The 19058-nt window shown below is 36.9% G+C and overlaps 1 protein-coding gene across 1 annotated transcript in view; it reads left to right on the forward strand.

Annotated features, from left to right (window-relative positions):
- The window catches only part of DPYD (dihydropyrimidine dehydrogenase), a 317439-nt gene that overhangs the window by 180090 nt on the left and 118291 nt on the right, over positions 1–19058 (forward strand). Inside the window, exon 14 of the mRNA XM_085231702.1 lies at positions 10254–10418. Coding sequence (XP_085087828.1) covers positions 10254–10418 — 165 coding nt within the window. The remainder of the gene's footprint in view (positions 1–10253; positions 10419–19058) is intronic.

A 19058-nucleotide genomic window follows, 5' to 3' on the forward strand; every position in this document is an offset into this window, starting at 1 on the left:
ACTGCCTTTTCCTTCCCATTTCATGGGCCATTCAACAGTATTTGTCTAGAATTCCTAAAGTTAAGCATCATAAGCCAAACTACCATATTTTAATTAATATGCATTAAATTTCAAAATTTGCGCACAGGGCCTTGGAAGCTTCATAGTTTTCATGGAAGGATACAGTTCAAAAGATAAAGTCTATGCAGATATTTCTGTTCCTGTTTTACTCCATTAATTTCCCTTCAAATTAGTATTGCAATTCTTTGCTTTGCTTGCAGTTGAATAATAGAATGCATTTGATCGCTTTTAAGCATTTTCTCTGGGTTATTTTCCAGAAATACTTCATTATTATTTTAAGGAACAAAAGTGAGCTACAGATACAGAGTTTTTCAATAAAGCTTGTTAAAGGTACTTCATCCAAGCTATACAAATAATAGCCTGTTGGCAGCAAATATATAACTTGCAGGAGAGTGAACTGAGTTTTTACATAGTTTCAAGTTATGCTATCCTAGTATTTCAGGGATTATTTGTGATGCTATTATATAACATTTTGCTTTAGTGTAGATAGTCTGAAGAATCTCGCTGTTGGAAATGGATTTGCAAAGGGTTATACTTTTACTTTTGCCATCTGGATGACATCGATATTAATGAGAATGGTTCGCAAACAATTGAGTTAGATAAAATTTAAACTTTGGTTATTTGGCGGCAGCTGCAAAAGGAGGCATTTGATGGATTTTTTTTTATTTTTTTTTAAGCTCTGGGGGCATTATTAAATAATGATTATGGTAACGTAAGAATGTCATCTTGCAAGTCTAAAAGAGTCAGAGAAGTTTTCTGAGGAAAGGTAATTGTAAGCTAATGGTGACCTCAAGTTAAACAATGAGGGATAGAGAATATGGTCTCCAGAAAAGACCTCTGGCAGACAGCAAGTGGCGATAACACTTTACATCAGCAAAACTCAACCTTTGCGTTCGTGTCTGATCGGTTGGGACAAAGTGAGCAAACAGGAAAGTTACAGCTGTGTGGCTGCTTCACATCAACATTTTAGCATGTTCCTAGCCAGCAAATGCCAGCATGGGTGCTAAAATAATAGCTCTGCCTTAAGCTAACTTTGCCTGCTCTCCTGAATTCCACCCATTTGACTTGGTTACTCAGCTATGAAAGCAGCTAACAATCGCTTCTATAGCACTTGAGCTCTTTTCTCATTAATTCTAAATGAAATCTATGCTGAAATGCAGGACTGGCCATACAACATTGATTAGGTATAGTAAATTTATATATTTATTTATATAGTAACTTTTCTTATTCAGAAATATTTGGTGATCCAGCCTCCAGATTTCCCAGGCTGATTTTGAATGGGATTTGTGAGTTGCTTATGAGTAGGTTCAATTCATAGAGTCTGAACGAATGATTTCTCAAATATCTTGTTTCTTAGTAGATCCCAGTACAATCCTTATAGTACAATAAATAATTGCAGGGATATTCCTGGGGCTGTGGTTACTTCAAATAGTTCCAAACGTGATACTTTTTTGCTTTCTTGAGTTTTGCTCTTCAATTACAAAAGCAGCACTGACCGTCTGCTGCTGACTTCTTGTCAGTGACTGTATTTCATGGAAGTGCAGAGTGCAGCCCAGAATAAAATGCTACGCTGTGAAAGATCTAAGATTTTAAGTAAAACAAAAGCCTTCAAAAAAATATCCAACACTTGCACCAAGGAAAAATTTGGGTTTTAGGGTAATTTTTATCATTAGTCAAAAAAGATATGAACTCATATAGACACCGAAAAGAAACAGTTTCAAAAGCAAGTGAATACAGATTGAACTCTCACTCATGAGCTGCAGATCTTTTCCACAGCTACAGTTTTGACTACAGTGTAGTTTGACAGCAGAAATTTAATCATGTCCTATTGCTTAAACCTTTATCAGGAAACTGACAAAGTGTATGCACACATTAGCAAGAAATTGTTCAGATGTCCTTCAGGTTTTTTTTCTTTCTCTTCTCTTCCTCCCTCATTTCTCTGTCTCTCCCAAAGAAACTGCTACAAAGCTGATGAGAATTTGGGTTTGCTTTGAAAGCATCTTTTGTTCAAAGACTAATTTTAACCTTGTGATAAAGATTGCTTTTTTGTATTCTGTTGAATGCTATATCTAGACATTGTTTTTCAAGGCAAAGTACTGTAGGATGTAATGTAGTTTAAAAATGATCTTTTGTAGTTACAGTACAAATGTTTCCGCATTCTTGTGTCTAAAAGGAACAAATATGTCAAAAATGAGAAAGGTATTAAATTTTATTTTAAATATTAGTTAAATACTAATTTTACAGTGTAACAAATATGCATTATAAAAAAGGTTTTTTTGTATGTACAACTACCCAAGAAAATGTAATTGCATAGAAAGATTCAAAAAAATGTTTTCATGTAAAATATGTAACTCAGCTGGAGTACATAAATGCTCAAGTTACTTTTCCAGGTTTGGTTTGTTTGATTTTGGTTGTGTGTGACTGTTGGGTTTTGTTTGTTTGTTTGTTTGTTTTTAACTTTTCATCATAATTTGAATTGTTTTGTTTTGTACTTTAACTGGATTTATCACTTTTTGGAACTTTGGGCTATAAAATTAAGAATTCCAGCCAAATTGTCATGTATGATTTAAAGAACCACTGGGAGACTGCTGCTGTTTTAAACAAGGGCAGTAGATGATTCTTACTTGACTTGAAATGGGGATGGTATTGGCCTGAGATTGTTTTAAGACGAAAAGAGTAAACTCTGCCTTTATACTCTGGTCTGTTTAGATTATCCAGAGAGGTTGGGTTTTTGTTTTCTTAATCACAAGTTATCAGAGGATAAGAAAGGTGGTGTGCTGAGCAGGCAACCATGGCAAAAGCTTAGGTTGAAATTAAGTTAGACATCTGTAAATTCTGAAGTTTCTCATGAATTCTTACATTTATATCTTAAAGCACTAATGAGACAGAATAAAAAATGTCAAATGCATGGTAATGAAACCTCTAAGCAGTTGTCATTTGTCTTTCACACAATGTAAGTGCTTCAGCAGTTCTGTTCCAAAATCCTGATGCATTACTTTTTCTCTTATGGAGCTCCAGTGTTCTTTGCTAACTTATTGACTTGGAAAGCTAGCTTACTTGCTGTAGCTGTAATGTTAAATTGGTTTAATAAACATAAATAGCATATTTTAATGTTGTAAAAACATTTATGATGAAATAATGCTTTTTTTTTTTTCCTGTTCATTGTTTGCATAACTGATTTTTCAGTATAGAAATAGAGCGTAATATTAAGGAAAATTTAGAAGCACTGTTTCTACTTCAGACTTTTGGTATTTGCATGTTTTCATTGTTAGGGAAAAAAACCCAGCAACAACAAATGATGAATCAGATTAACTCTGTGTTGCAAGCACATGACAAACATCCATCAAAAGGCAGATAGGAATATATTGAAGTATTCTTTTCCTCCATAGCATATTGATCTTATAAGTAAAATATGAAGAAGTGTAATTGCTAAATAGAAGCATAGCTCTTTTTCAAGATCTTTTCTATATTTGTAGAGAGATCAGCACTCTCATGCTTTAAATCACCAGTGTAAATGATTGTGGAAGGTTGAGGACATAATAGATTTTTAATACCGATCTTATTTTCACTGAAGAACTTAAAAAATAATTATTTTACATCATTCTATCATGAAGAAAAGCAAAGCAGTGAAGAGGAAAGAGCTGGCTAAGTTTAGACTTCACTCACAAATGTAATGAAAAAAAGGAGGCATTTGTATAGCACTAAATTGCTTATAGCTGGCAGTGGAAAGATTAGAGAAGTTTCTGCATGGTGAGATGTTCTGAGATAAGTTTTTGTGTTAAGGCAATTTCTGTTTTGTTTGTTTGTTTTTTATGTATTCGCTGAGGAGAGGAGGAGAAGAGAGTGCGGAAGTGACTTTGCTGAGGTTTTTTACTTGTATGGATAGCATAAACTCTGTCTAATTCCTTGTCCAAAGTAAACTAAAATAGTTCATACAAATATTAGAAAATCAACAGGTGGCACTGTGTGTGCAACATAACCTGGAAGCGATGGTTTGTGCATGGCGAGGTGCCATCCGCCATGCCTAACTTCCTTGGGAAGTAGTCATAAGTGAATTTATCTGCCCTGCTCTGTGAACCAGTCTGGCAATACATCATAAAAATCCAGCAGGATCAGGTAAGGTCTTTGTTGAAGTTAATGAGCTCCATTAATCTGAACGGTTGTACCTGATAGAATGGATGGAATTTGTTTGTGAAGGTGCTTATAGTGGATTTAGCTTTCTGCTAAAAGGAGCAGACAAGCTCAGCTGGAAAAATACTATGGAGAAATTCAAGAGAGCAAGTCCCTAACCTGAAAAGCAGAAAAGCAACCCTATGGAAATATCACATGCCTCACAGCTCTGATGTAGTAGAGAAGGCAAACAACTCATAAAGGATGTATAGGAACAGTGCTGTGTGAAGTAGTATTGTTGCTTCAGGTTTCACTTGCCTTTTTGTAGATGGTTAAAACTCCAGAAGGGGTGATACTAGACACAGTCTGGCTAGACAGCTGAGTCACAGAAGAGGCAAATCATCACAAGACCTTGAATGAGAGTTGGCAGGGAATTATGAGGACATAAGTATGTGATGCCATTCATATCTGTGAGGGTGTGCAAACAGTAGTGAGCCAGATTTCCAGAACGCTGTGACGACTGTGATATTAAGCAGAAAAGGGCATCATCTCCTCCTTATTTTTACATTTGTGAAATTGTACATTGAGTTCTACTGTAATTAGTGAAAACTATAGAGAAAACTAAAACTTGACGTTGAGGGACTGATAAGAGCATTTAGCAAATGAACTTTAAAAATGTTTCACCTGTACTGTGTTTTGAAATCCTTGCAGCTCTTTTAATAGCTCTTTGATTATGTGGGGAAAAGGAGTCCACTGGAATTTGCTTAAATACCTGCATTTTTCATATAATGTCTCTTGTTGTTTCAACAGTGAAGGTTATGTTGAATATAACAAAGCAGAAATTTACAAATGGGCTTTTATTCATATCCCAGCTTACTGTCTACTAACCTTAAGTATGCTGTATTAAGATACTCAACTACAATTTTCTTAAGGAGGCATTTATTTAGATCTCCTTTCATGATGAGGACCGTGTGGCTGCATCCTGGCTGATATTGACATTAAGTGAGTTGCAGCCCCAGGACTGTACAGACAGAAACTTCACTTGACAAGCAGAATGTCCTTGCTCACTGGAAGAAAGAAAGGTCAAATTAACTTTGTAAAAAGTAGTAATCTATTCATTGTATTAAATCTTTTTTCTCATATTAATGAAAAGAAATTGGTAAAGGTCACTAAATCCTATCTGCTTTAATAAGCTAAAGTTGAAAAATGCTTGAACTATTTTGTGACTTTCATCGACTTTGAAGGCCAACACTGTAAGGCAAATTCTTCTGTGTCTCAGAAGCCTTCCAGGGTGAAAAAAAAAAAAAAGTTAACACTTGGTATAGTGTCATTCAATGCATTTATAAAATCCCTAAATCTTACCAGGAACCTTAATTGTACTGCAGATCTTTGCACTGTTGACCATGTGTACTTCAGGATTGAATATTTGCACAACTAGTAATATATTAATTTAAGGTACCATTTCTAGTTTTCTTTCCATGTCACAAATACATGTGCTCTCTAAAGCTACTTTATTATATCAAGTGTTCATTAAAATACAAGTAGCTACAATATTTTGGGGGAAAATGGATGCAAAAGAATGCTTCAAGATCTGCAAATTAATAGAAACATATTAGAGCTTTGATATGAAAAACAATATAGCTTTACAACTGTGATTCTTATATTTGCCTAATATAGCTATGTTGTGTTGGCATGAGGCTGTATTATACCTTTTGGGAGACTGCTTTTATTTTATATTCCACAGTAACTCATCTCTTCAAGCAACATTTTTCTCCAAACTCTTTTATTTTTAATTCCTATCAGAGATGATTGTGAAAAAAAGTGTGAACTCTGCTAATGAAGAGCTGTCTTTTTGATTCCCCCAAAACAATAACTCTGAGAGGAGTGAATGGCTTGATTCATTTCTATGGGTCATTAACTTTCACGCCTACAGATGCCAATGTTAATATTCACAATGTGAATTATTTCTCTACTGATCACTTTAGCAGAAACACACAATAAATGTGTGTATCGCTTGATCTAACACTATGCCTGACACCCCACTGTGTCCCTTAAAACTCAGAATGTCACTGCTGCCCAAACATAAAGGTCTCTTCATGCTTAAACAGCATGGTTATGTCTTGACAATACAAAAATCTGTGGCAATCGTTAACTATAAATATGTACAAAATGTGAAAAAGAACAAGTTTTAGAGGCAATAGTAAGGTGCGGGCTTCTATCTTGATTTGCATCTTCATTTAAATATAGCTTATAAAAAATAAATGTGTTTGGGCTTTACCTAAAAGATCCTGTCTCAAAACTCACAGATTGTAAGACTGAAGTAGTTTGGAATTCAAGGCTCCAGTTGTAGAATTCAAGGATTATTAAGACAAATGCCTCAGATCATTATTAGCATTTTAATTAACCAACAGCAATAAAAATATATGTATAATGCATATTAACACAATCTAAAGTCATCAGAATAGAATTGTTCTCAAGCGGAAAAGTGGACTCTGAATCAGAAGGATATTGGCACTTTGATCTGTTTAACATAACGGCTTTGCTGATCTCCAGAGCTAGAAATATTTGAGGAATTGGTACAGTTGTTAGTGTGCTCTACTGTGGAGGAGAAACAACTTTTGAGGCAAAAGAAAAAAATCAGTAACTGAAATATTCATGAGTCACAGTTGGCCCTCGATTCCATTTGTTCTGTTTCCCCCTGGTTTGCATTAACTTTCCAACAATAAGTTGTTTTGCTGGTATCTAGTGTGGAATTTTCCTAATCCTGGAATCTACATTAATTTGCAACATTTCCCCAAGAAATGAATGAATTTTCTATGGACTGTTCTGTTTACTTTTGCCAATACCGATTAATTTTTTAGTCTTTTTTTTTTCCTGTAGCTTCATATTTTTGTGTGGTCAGAGATAAGATTTGTTCTCCCTCAGTAGCACTTCATTAGGAGTTTTTTATCCTCAGACTTCATGGTACATGAAAGCTTTATGCCATGTTTCCAATGGATTGTTTATTGCTTCTGTTCTCATAGGTAGGTAAGAAATATTTGCTTCATTTTGGAGTTTGAGGACATTCTGCTATTTCTATATGCAGACATATACTGTTACCTGCGTCCAGACCAATTTATCAGTGGGGTCATCTCTGTAGCAGCCTGCTCTTCTTAAAGTCAAAAAAGTTTGTAGGTTTATATGCCAGAGTGTTTCCTCTCAAGTTTCTTGCATCAGTCCTGTGGTAGCTTCTATTCACATATCAAGAGTGAAAGGGTTGTGTGCATAACTGGGGAAAAATTCTGCTTTTTCCTGAAGTTTCAGAAGAATAACGATGAGCACCAGCGTTTGTCCACCCCATTTCTACAAACAGAAAAAATCGGAATTCAAACAGAACAACCAAAGACTCCATGTCTCAATTCTGGTGTGCTGGAGCACTGTGGTTACTACAGCTGCATTGCCTGCTGTTTTGGAGACAAACTCTAACAATTGGACAACCACCAGGAGTGTCCATCTAACATGGCCTTAGCAAAATAAACTTAGTTAGATGCCTTGCCTGATTGTCTTCCTGCTTAGTTCTCATAGCTGTGGCATGAGACTGAAGACAACAGTAAGGCAAGTTTTGTATGGGTATTTCACACTTATCTCAAGGAGACAATTTTCTGTCACTTGTGTGATTTCATTCTGTATGTACATAGACAGATTCCTTGAATCATCACATAAGTTATAAATTCCATTTTGTTTCCTTGAACTGTGAGTCTCCTTGTGTCTGGGGCTGTCATGTGCTAACAAGAGCCAGGAGATGTGCCAGCGTGTCAGTCATTACAAACTCTCTCCATCCTGCTCATTCTGAGCTAGGAGAGGCAAATGAGTAATGGGATCTTGAAAAAGGACAGCCCATTCCTCTCGGGAGGGACCAAGACAAAAGAGCCAGGTGGTAATGTTTGGATTTCAAAGCCAAGAAGGATTTTTGGAAGCAGAAGCAGCTTGGTCAGGAAAGATAACAAAGTAGTGCAGGGCACAGCAGAGGGGTCCTGTGAGACTGAGGCGGTGCAGAGGCAGTGGGAGCTGCTGATTGAAAGAGCAGCTGTGAGCTGGCAGGGGACAGCAGGAGAAGGGTTCTGAGCACCAAAGGGGATCTCACAGAATCTCAAAGAAAATTCAAGAAAGTAAGGAAATCTAGGCAAAAAAAAAAGTGTGTGTGTTTACTGTTTCATGTGGTTCTGTGCATCTCTTGTGGTCATTAATGTGAAGGGTGGCTGCTTTTGAGACAGTTTGCAAAGTCTGTGCATTACCTGATTCAGCTTCATGGAGTCATGCAGAGATAAATTGGTCCTCAGATGTTGGCAATGACTGCAGGAAGAAGCAAGTTGAAGCCATAGGGATTCAACAACGGTTGCAAGGTCTCAACAAGCATCTCTGTTCTTAGAAGAGATTGCCTGGAAACCCGAGGCAGATGCAGGAACTTCAGAGTGTTTTTGTATGGAAGCAGAATGAGGCTTTGTGACTGTCCCACAAGCATTTTTTTCAAAGCTGTAATATGTCAATCTTTGAGTTCTTAACTTTAGTAAAATGAGAGAGCGAGAGAAGAACAAAACACACACATGTTAAGATAACAACCATAGTTCCATAGAAGGCTCCAAGCATTGTTGACACACACAGCGACAAGTCTGCCACTGGGTGGGAATCGTGTCCCATTCACTGACCCAGAGGATGGGTTGGTGGCATGGACTTAGTGCTTCTTTGGTTGCAAAGCTTCTGACTCATCCAGAGTGAGAAGAAAGGGAGAATGGAACCCCAGGCAACTTGAAGCACGGTCAGAATAACATCCACTTACTGGAAATTAGCATATGCTGTGCTTGCAGGACTCTGGTCATCAGCTTCACTTGTTTTCCCATGCTGGATGGCGCTGGCCTGTGTGTAGGAATAGCTTTCTGGGATGGAGTCAAATAGCAATTTCCTCTGCAAACTGATATAAATGGTTCTTCTGCATAAGCTGCAATTTGTGTAAACTGTTTTGGGAACGATGGGAGTGTACTTTGCAGTTTGTTTTGGGTTTGCATCAACTCCAAAAACGTTCCAGATTTTTTTTTTTTCCTGAAAATATAGTTTAACTGTTGAGAGGGAGGTGAAGCTTTTGTGATTAAGAGAAAATGTTTTAATAGGAAAATTAGGAGTTATTGTGATGCTCAGGTTTCAGATTTGTTATTAGGCCTTAAAATAGATGAACTAGGGAGATTAGTTTGAATCATTTCTACATATGTAAATGGACATGTAATTAACTATCACTATAAAATATTAATGCATATTTACTGTATAATAAGTAATTCAACTTTATAAACAAATGAAGATTATCCTAAATTTACATACAGTGTGAAGAAAAGTCCCTTTATCCTCTGTAACTGTAGCATTTGGCAGATTTAGGAATAAATAATCTTTTGTGGCAAGGGTATGCCTTATCAAACATATGCAGATCAGTGCTAATTAATGCTAATTAAGGTTTCCTGTCTATCTAGTTGGAAAAACGTCCAAATGTTATGAAATCCAGTTAGTATGCCTATTACCCTAATTGTTTTATATGGGATGGTTCTTAATTAAAATATGTAAATTGACCTTAATTGCTATATACTAATGGAGGTTCATGTTATCTCACTAAAAATGACAAGATGGTGAGGAGGGATACTTAAACAAATAATTCCAATACATTTGTAAATAAATGACCTTTAGTCAAAATTATTTTTTAATTGGAAATTGGCAAAAAGAATGTTTTACCATATATGTTTCTCTTTAGTTTTAAATAATATCAGAATTTACAGTCCTTTGTAAATATAGACATGGTGACATTGAATCTTAATTAAGACTACTAAACTAGTCAACATTTTGCGTGTTTACTGTATATTTCAAAATTGTTTGCTAACCTCACGTTTACCTTCAGAAATATTGTAGATTGCAGCATTGATCTTCATTTGAACCACTTCTGTTTCTTTTTTTTTTAATTTTGATCTCTTTTAATCATATCACTTTGTATGTGAAGTCTGGTGTACGGGTTTGCTGAGGACCAGACCTGTGATTCAGACTTCTGATCAGGCCTCGCTGTTTTCCAGGATATTGTGACCAACGTTTCTCCGAGGATTGTGCGTGGAATTACTTCAGGTCCCATCTATGGCCCAGGCCAAGGCTCTTTTCTAAACATTGAACTGATCAGCGAGAAAACAGCAGCATACTGGTGTAAAAGTATTACTGAACTGAAGAGTGACTTTCCAAAACAAGTAAGTACCACTCAATCGTGAATTATATTTAAGACCCCCGTTTGTGGATCTGTAAAAGCTCATCTATTTAATGTTTAGTAAATAGAATGCCAATTTCTTTACTGATGATTGTTATTATAAAAACAAAACAAAAAAAAAACCACAAAAACCCAGAAAAGCTCATCCAAATAATTTTTATGACAGCAAATGCTGTGAAATCTTTTTTACACTAACAGAGAACAACTGTTTTCAGCTAGGCTGATGTTTATGTTCAGGTAGGTAATAAGGAAAGAGCTGATCCCAGTATGGATGCTTATCAGCGCTTCTGTGAATAAGTTTGTACTTAAGATCATATTTAAAGATGAAACCTGTAGTATTCATTTTCATTGTGAATTGAATTTGTTTACGAAAGCAGTCTTTGTTCTTTTCGTTGTTAATCCAAATATGAAAGATAAGTAATTGCCTGCTTTAGGAGGAAAGAAACAACACTGACTTGAAGTTAACTTTGCTACATGGAGAGAGGTTTTTTAGAGCCTTCTTGGCTATGGGGAATATTTGTCTAGAAGGTAATAATGAAAGTTGTGAGCAGTGATGCCGGCTAGGCTCCAGTTCTACTGAATAAGAACAGCAAGGTGGAAAGTAAAATTCACCTCAATCATCATCTCAAATGGGTAAAGCTTGAAATCCCACAGCCTGGGTATCTTCTGTCTTTAAATTATTACCTCCGTGGTTCAGCTACGAACAAAATAAGAGAACATTCCTGAGTACATTATGGCATGAAAGCAGTCAGATTTTTCTCTTCTTCCTGAAATTGAAATAAGAGTGCTTAAACACATTTTATTCACAGTAGAAGTTAAACGCTGCATGTATAGTATGTCCTGCTTCATTATACACGGGCTGTCTGCTGCTTTGCTCAGGTTCACATCACTTTATTTACCATGGCTGGGCTTCATGATAGTGAAAATGTGAACCAAAGGATAATGTTGTAATTCTCTGACTTTCACACCCTTTGTGTAAGTCTCAGATATTGCAGGTGGGCAGACTGCTGTGGGAATGGTCTCCTATTGCAATCTTCACCAGAAATCTCTCATGGAACTTTGTGCTTTAGACTAAACTCTTCTCTTTCATGAGTAAAAGCACTAGCAACCATTTCAAAAGGAAAGTCCTAATTTTAGAAGACCTAGCTCTGCATGTGGGATGAAGAAGTCTCACTCTTCTGTAGTTCCCAGGATGGACATCTTCTGATCATCCCTTTGTATGGATTGTGGATTATCATGCGTTAAGTTCCCATTTGCTGTGGCTGCTGCCGTGGATTCCATGGGGCTGATATTGCAGTGTTGGCAGGGAACACAACACCCAGCACTGCACCTTGCCTTTCCTCATGGAGATTGTTAAAATGTGCCGACTAAGAACTACTCTAATGGTAAATTTGTTGCTAATTTAAACAGATTTTGTTTGCCGAGTAGAAATCTCTTGGTGCTTTTTTTGAAATACTCTGAATAATTAGAGCTTGTAGAATTATTATTATTATTATTTTTCTAAATCCTGTTCTCTCTTCTAAAAAGGCTTTTTAAACTTGATTTAATTTGGGATTTTTTGTTTGTTTGTTTGTTTTTATTAAAACCAAAAGAAGTTTCTGTCTGCGTGAACTTAAACTCCCCTAATAAGGCCTAGGATTTAAAGTAAAATTTGCAAGGGATTTTGCAAAAGAGAACCACCTGGCAGAACTCGATGGAAAATATCATGTAGCTGTGACTTCTTGCCTCTACAGATCAGGAATTAGCACCCCCATTGCACAAACACGCTGTCTGCTACCCTTTGGCAGGTGGCCTGATTCCTGCTTGAGCCCCCTCTGTCTGCAGCCTTTCCCAGTATTCTCTTCTTTGACCCTGAATCCAATTTGAGTGGACCTGGGCAAAAGCTGCACATAGCAAAAACTTGCATCCATGCTTGGACATGTGATATTTGTCTGGAATACTTTCCAGACAAAATGGTATTTTACCTTATATTCAAGAAGCAGGAGACTTAAGAAATATGAATTTGGACAAGTAGACTTCACCCCATGATACGATCAGAAACAAAGAATTTGAAGGGCAAAATATCACTTATGCAAGTCTGCAAGCTATAATAATCAGTAGAAACTGGCTGAAAAAGTTGAAAAAGAACTACAGAACCTTGCAAGAAAACTTATTGCTGATATTTAATAATCATCTATTTGACATCAGTTACAGTGTAGTTGTTATCTGGGCTGGGAACTGTGAATACTTGTCATGGCAATAAATCTCTATGTGCCAGTAAAACCAGGAGCTGTATGCACAGTGGAATTGAAAGTCTGGAGAATCATTTTTGGTGATTGCAGAGGAATCGGGTATATTGCCGGTAGCACTTTTTTCTTCAGAAAAAGCCTATAAACTGGCCCTCATCCAAAACTTTTGCTTATCGTAGCTAGGCCTGCCCGTTTGAGTTGGTTAATCAGCTACTTACACAGATGTCTATTCTTCCACTCCCATAGGCAGGTCTGTGTATTTACAATACCTTGCAGCTAGTCAAAGATTTTAGGGCTTCATAACACCCTGGAGCCTCTTCAGCATTTGCACTGGGGAGAAAAACTTGAGGAGACAATGTCTGAAAGTGGTAAAACACTTATCTAGCAAATACTGTGGAGATGGTGGTGGGCACAACTGCCAGGGAGTCTTTCAGCACCTTCCCAAACCCATAATTGGTACCCGAAAATAAGCAAATTCATTTTAAAAATTTCAATACATAAATGTGTCTGAGCACATGCAGGGGAGGTTACAGCGCTACTGATAAAGGTCTTTGGAATGATATTTAAAGAAGAAAAATAGATTGCTTGGGAAATGTCATTCACCATGGGGCTGACAGAAGTCCATCACAAACCAGAAAATATCTGAGAAATTCGATAAATAAAGAACTGGGATCTTGGAAGATGCCGTACTGAGTATTTTTCAGTATTGCTGTATTTGTATACTGAAGTCCTAGAAGTAAATTTTTGGACTCCTTTCTGAGCATGAATGACTTTGAGCTGCTGTGTGATTCTAAGGAATTTATATAGGATACCAGATTGTCAGCTGTGACACTGATTCTGTAATTCAGATATTGGTGTCGTGATGTGTTGAATTGAGAAACCTCTTCTGCCAGAAACAGTCAGTACTCTAGGACCCCAAAATTAAGCTGAAACATCTTGTCTTCCTAATGTTTGTTCTGCTGCATGCGGAATGTTGCTGACAGTCCTTCTGACAGTTAGTCAGCAGAGAGCAGCTTCTCAAGGCTGAAACTGTTAAAAATATATTTTTGTTCAACAATTTTGTTCAGAACGTCCTAGGAACACCTGTCAGGACTAGCCATGCCAGAGTGTGAGTGAGAAGAGCAGATCATTGGATTCCAGGCTGATAACTGACTTATTTGCAGCATTGTCTAAAAAAAGATAAAAAATATCCTGAAGTTCTTAGTAATGTTATATTACATTACACTTGGTATTTATCTACGCAGATATGAAACAAGACAACTAGTACAATGAAAAACATTTGTATTATTTTTACACTTTTACCCTCTCTGTCTTGCACTAACGGTAGACCTTCTATAATCTGGTTACTTGGAGGAATTTACCAATATATCTGTAAAAATCTTTGCTATGATTCTTCTTTGAAATATAAAAGGGATATAGGTTGGAATTTTTTTTTAAGATATAGGCATCACATTTTTACTGTAAGAACAGGTATAGCTTGTCTTTCTCACTAGGCATGTTAGGAATAATTTGAGTATTATTGCAGGCAGTGTTATGACTTTTACTTTTGGTGAGTGTTCAGAGTCTGTGGGATGTTGTGTGTTGTACACACTATTTACATTTTGACATAGCAGTCACTATGATGTGTTCGGATTATGTACTGTATTAATTTTTTTAACATTTGTATTTGGAATTTGGAACAACGTTTGTAATTTCTGTAGTTAGGGAAGGTGAAAGGCAGAACCTTCTCTCCGTGTTTTCAGGAGTCACGTTCGGAAGAAATGAAGGTCAAATCATCAGTTGGCTTTTTTCCATACATACCTGTTCTTTCTTGGGCTAGTATAGATAGATATAGCTTTCCCCACAGGGAAACCATATTTTATACTCCAGTGGATGTATATATGTATCTGCTTGAAAAGTCACAGACACCTTGACAAGCTTAACTGTGGAAGATGTATCTACAAACCCAGAGGAAAACAAGCAGGTGGGGCTGTTCCCATGCGGACCTCACCTTGTGCCAGCAGCGACCATGTGCTATGGACCTGAATGAGGACTGCAAATGCCATGTGTAAATGCCCAAAAGAAGACCCTTGTACATCAACTAGAAAGAACAGAGTGAGGGAGACACAAACCATGCTGCCCAGAAACATGCCCACTGCTTATCATGGAACTGCCCAGCAGTGCAGAGCAGCTACCTGGATTCTCTGATTTCAGGTCCACTAATCACACTGAAAACTCCAGAAGTTGTTATTGCTGCAGCTTAAATTTCTTAAAGCCAACCATCATGGATGCTTTGTAGGAGGTGAAAAAACCCACACAGCAGTTGTTAAATTCACCATATGGAAAAGATCCCTTTCACTACAGAAAGCTGGCAGCAGTCCTAGTCCCTTAACATCAGAGGAAATCCTAACTGAAAAGGGAGGACGATGTTGCAATAAAGTGCTCATACTAGCTGTCTTGCCCAGGGACTAAATCTCTTGTCCCTAGCAAACGTGGGGTGCAAGAATGGCCAAGACTTATCAATATTCTGTGACCACTATGATGGGTAGATGAGAAGAGGCCTCAGAGCATGGAGCATACAACTGCCTTCCCTTTTTCCCTTCATCCTTCACCACAGCAAAAAGGGAGAATGAAAAATAGTACAGAAAGATGCTACCTAGAAAAGGGGGAGAAAAGAGCTGCTGTAAAGAAGAGCTGAAAAATACACCTCTGCATGTTCCTTGGGAGTTCTCACTCTCCCAGCTCCTGAGGCTGTCCTCGTTTCTCCTGACACCTGTTCAGCTCCTCATGAACTTGCAGAACGTATTTTCCTCTCTGCAGTCTAAGGAGGAATTCATCAAGAACTTCAGTTTACCCACTGGGCTTACACCAGAAGTCTTTTCCTGTAGGCACAGCAGTTTCTATTTGCAAAAATACATGAACAAAAACAGAAGCTAGCAACAGAAATGTTGATGTATTGGGCCTTTGAGACCACATTTTCTTATAAGGAAGGAAGCTTTCTGGGAAAGGCACTTCCACAGTTCATAACAAATTCTCAAACCTCATATGAACAAAACATTAATAGACATGGGACTGAGCTACAAAATGTGATTCTGTAGACTTTAACTTCTTGATGCTTAGGTGTTAGTGAAGAAATGAGGAACTGGAAAATTCTTATCTATTATAAGCATTTATTTCTGATTTTTACAATAATGTTAGCTGTAGCAAATTTGCTTGAGGCTTGAAAAGTAGTGGAGGACTGGCAAGTGGTCACCTGACCCTTCTATTCCAGGAGAGATCTTCAGACCTTGCATGCAAACTTGTAAGTGCTCATCTAAATAATAGAATTACTAAAAAGGGGGAGTGGGGGGGGAGGGGGGAAGAGGCTTTTGTGGTAGGCCATACCTTAAAAAATGTGATTTGACAACATCGAAAGAGACTCAGCTGATGAAGGCAGCTTTGGTTTCCAAAAGCATCTGACAGGGTCCCTCACTGAAAGATTTAAAAGAAAGCTGCTATAAGATTGGAGGAAAGAAACGCACATGAATATAGAACTAGTTAAATACAGGAAACAATGTTAAGGAGTAAATACTTAATTTTCACACTGAATAGGGAGCTACAGTTAAGTTCTCTGGGGATCTGTATTGTGTTCTATGCTATTTAAAATAGTTATTAACAGTCTGGAAAAGAGAGAGAATTTAAAAAATGTGAACTTTGCTGGTAATGGTAAGTCTTGTAGACAGACAATAAGAATTGAACTATAAGGGTATTGCAAAGGATCTTACATTACTGAATGACTGGCCAATGAACTGCCTGATAAAATTAAATGAAGACAAATGTAGTGATGCACGTAGAAGAAAACAGTTCTAAATTTATATATACAGTGATTGATTCTAAGCTAGCTATACTAAAGTTGTAGCAGAGAGTGCTATGAAAATCTCAGCTGAATGCTCAATAACATCGAAATAAAGCATATCAAACACAGAATTTATAGGAAAGGAAGAGAGAGTAAAGAAAAAACCTTCACTATGCCACAGTACTGGTTCATTTTACTTCTACATTTTGAATAGACTGCAGTTCAGATTTATTTTTCTCAGCAAAGGTGCAGCCAGATTGGAACCAGAAGGGAGAAATGGAAGGAAGTGACAGGAGATGCTTCTCCACACATTACAGTGACTGTGGGGCTTGCTCTCAGAGGGCACTACTCATGCCGAAGAGATTAAAGAAGAACCTACTGGAAGAAATTATTTAGAGAAGGCTATGGTTGCCATCAATGATCCCAAGTATAGAAACACAAGGAAGTCTGCTAAAAATTTACCCAGAAATAATGTGTGTTTGTGTGTGTTCAACTGATCATGCAGTATGTGTCTGATCAATTGGTCCCAACTGCCACAATATTCATCTCCTTCTAAATGTGTTCTGTTTTTAAGAATATGGTTGCTAATCTGGCAAAGATGGGAAACACACATTCCTACCACCAACTCAAGTGAATTTTATTTCAATAAAGCACTTACCTTCTTCAGCAGACTGCAATTTGTAACTGAAAGTATAACCTCACAGTAAATTCAACGAGATTCTGACAATCAGTGATTCAAATGTACATGTTGGTGGTGACAAATTAGGACCTTGAGGAGAAATGTGAGAAGATCTTCTATGTTCTGACTTGGAAACGACCACTTAGTTGAGAAACCTGTCAAATTAGTTTTGTGCAGAACTGTACTTTCTTACTTATGCATGTTATAAAGCCATGAATTATTTTGTTTGTTTTACCTTCTCAGCTATGGTTTGACAAATAGTAAGTAGTGCAGCAAGGCAGAGAACTATTTGTACGTATGCTAAGAATATCCTTTTGATTTGGAGAGTGAGTTATTGATCTCTGAAAGAAAAGAACAATTTTCACAATTCTGTGAGGACTATGAGCTCATCTTTAAAACTTTAGCCTTAGGGTAAGAACTAGGAGAAAATTAAAGCAGTTTCTGAAATACTTCACCAGCTATCTCCTAGAAAATGACCCAATCTTCATGATTATTGGAAAAGACAAACTCCCTAATGGCCAGCATCAGCTGGAGCTGGTTCAGGCTGTTTTTTGGCCATTGCTATTACTAAAAATTCCTTATTTGAAGAGAGATGTGAGTGGTCATTAATCAGGAATCTCAGTGAAGGAGATGCACTAAACGTAAAGGTGCGAAGATGATTAAAAAAAAAAAATTCTAGAATGTAATTCTGCTGACCGTGGCGTGAATAGTTGTATATCTTTATTCTTCTTATTAAGGCTCAAACTTCCTTTTATTTTTCAGTATAAACTATTATTTACAGAGAATAGAAAGACTTCTTAAATCCCCAAGTGCTTTTTTTGGGTTTTTAGGCTACTGTGCACACAATGATGTGCTGAAAATGATCTGCGAAATCTGGTTGTGTGTCAGGCAGAGCCGTCATTCTTTCTAGAAATGTCATCCATAAACAGCAAAAAAAGGGAATTGCATCATGCATTAAAAAAATCTGTACACTAAGATGTCCATTTCTCCACACCCCCAAATCTGTGCTTAAAATAGCAATAACAACCTTGGTGCAGGGCATTTCCCAGTGATTAATAACTGGCCAGGGTTAATGGCTCTCAGCAGTGCCTTGGGCTATCAACTCATCCCAGCCAGTCGTTACTTCCTAGGAAATGCCCTTTACTGGGTAGTTATTGTTTTAAAATTAGGATGTAGAAGTTGCCATTGGATGGGGAGAAAATGACCTTCTGGCAATGTTTTTTTTTTTTTTTTTTTTTTTAAGCAACAATTTTTGGTTTAAAATCATTAGCAATCAGTGATATATCAAAATTAAATTCTTAACTTTTCAAAAATGCCAAATTTCCACTAACATTATTACCTGTGCAAATCAATTACCTCTCTCCACCCCTAGTACTTTTCCTCATTTCTGTTTCAAACTTTTCAAAGACAATTGGGTTACATTACAAAATTTGATCTTTTAAAATGCATGGCAGCTACGACATTCATTTTTAGTGGCTATGATATGATTTTAGTCTTTTATGAGGCACTGAGCTTATATGATTTAGATAATTCTGCTTTTTTCTCTTTTACAAACTGTAAACTACAATGCTAATAAAACAAATTTATATTTGGTAAAAGTAATAAGTATATGCAGTTCCTGTAGCCCATATTCTGCACTTAATTTCTATGATGTGGTTTGCATTTTAGGCATTCTGCTAGAGCTCTAATGAAGAAAAATTTGAAGGCTAGGACTATATTTAAAAGTCTTGCTCACATACTTATGTAGGCTAGAAACACTAAAAATAAAATCACATCTAACTACTGTCCTAGCAGCACCTTAGTGTAGATGCAGCTATACCATCAAAGAGTTTATTTTTATTCAGGATCAAGTAAAGTGTTTGTTTCACCAATATAAACTGCACTACAGGAGGAGAGCTAGCT

Source organism: Meleagris gallopavo, chromosome 10 (genome assembly GCF_905368555.1).
Source record: "Meleagris gallopavo chromosome 10, MGAL_WU_HG_1.1, whole genome shotgun sequence".
In the NCBI taxonomy this organism is placed as follows: domain Eukaryota; kingdom Metazoa; phylum Chordata; class Aves; order Galliformes; family Phasianidae; genus Meleagris; species Meleagris gallopavo.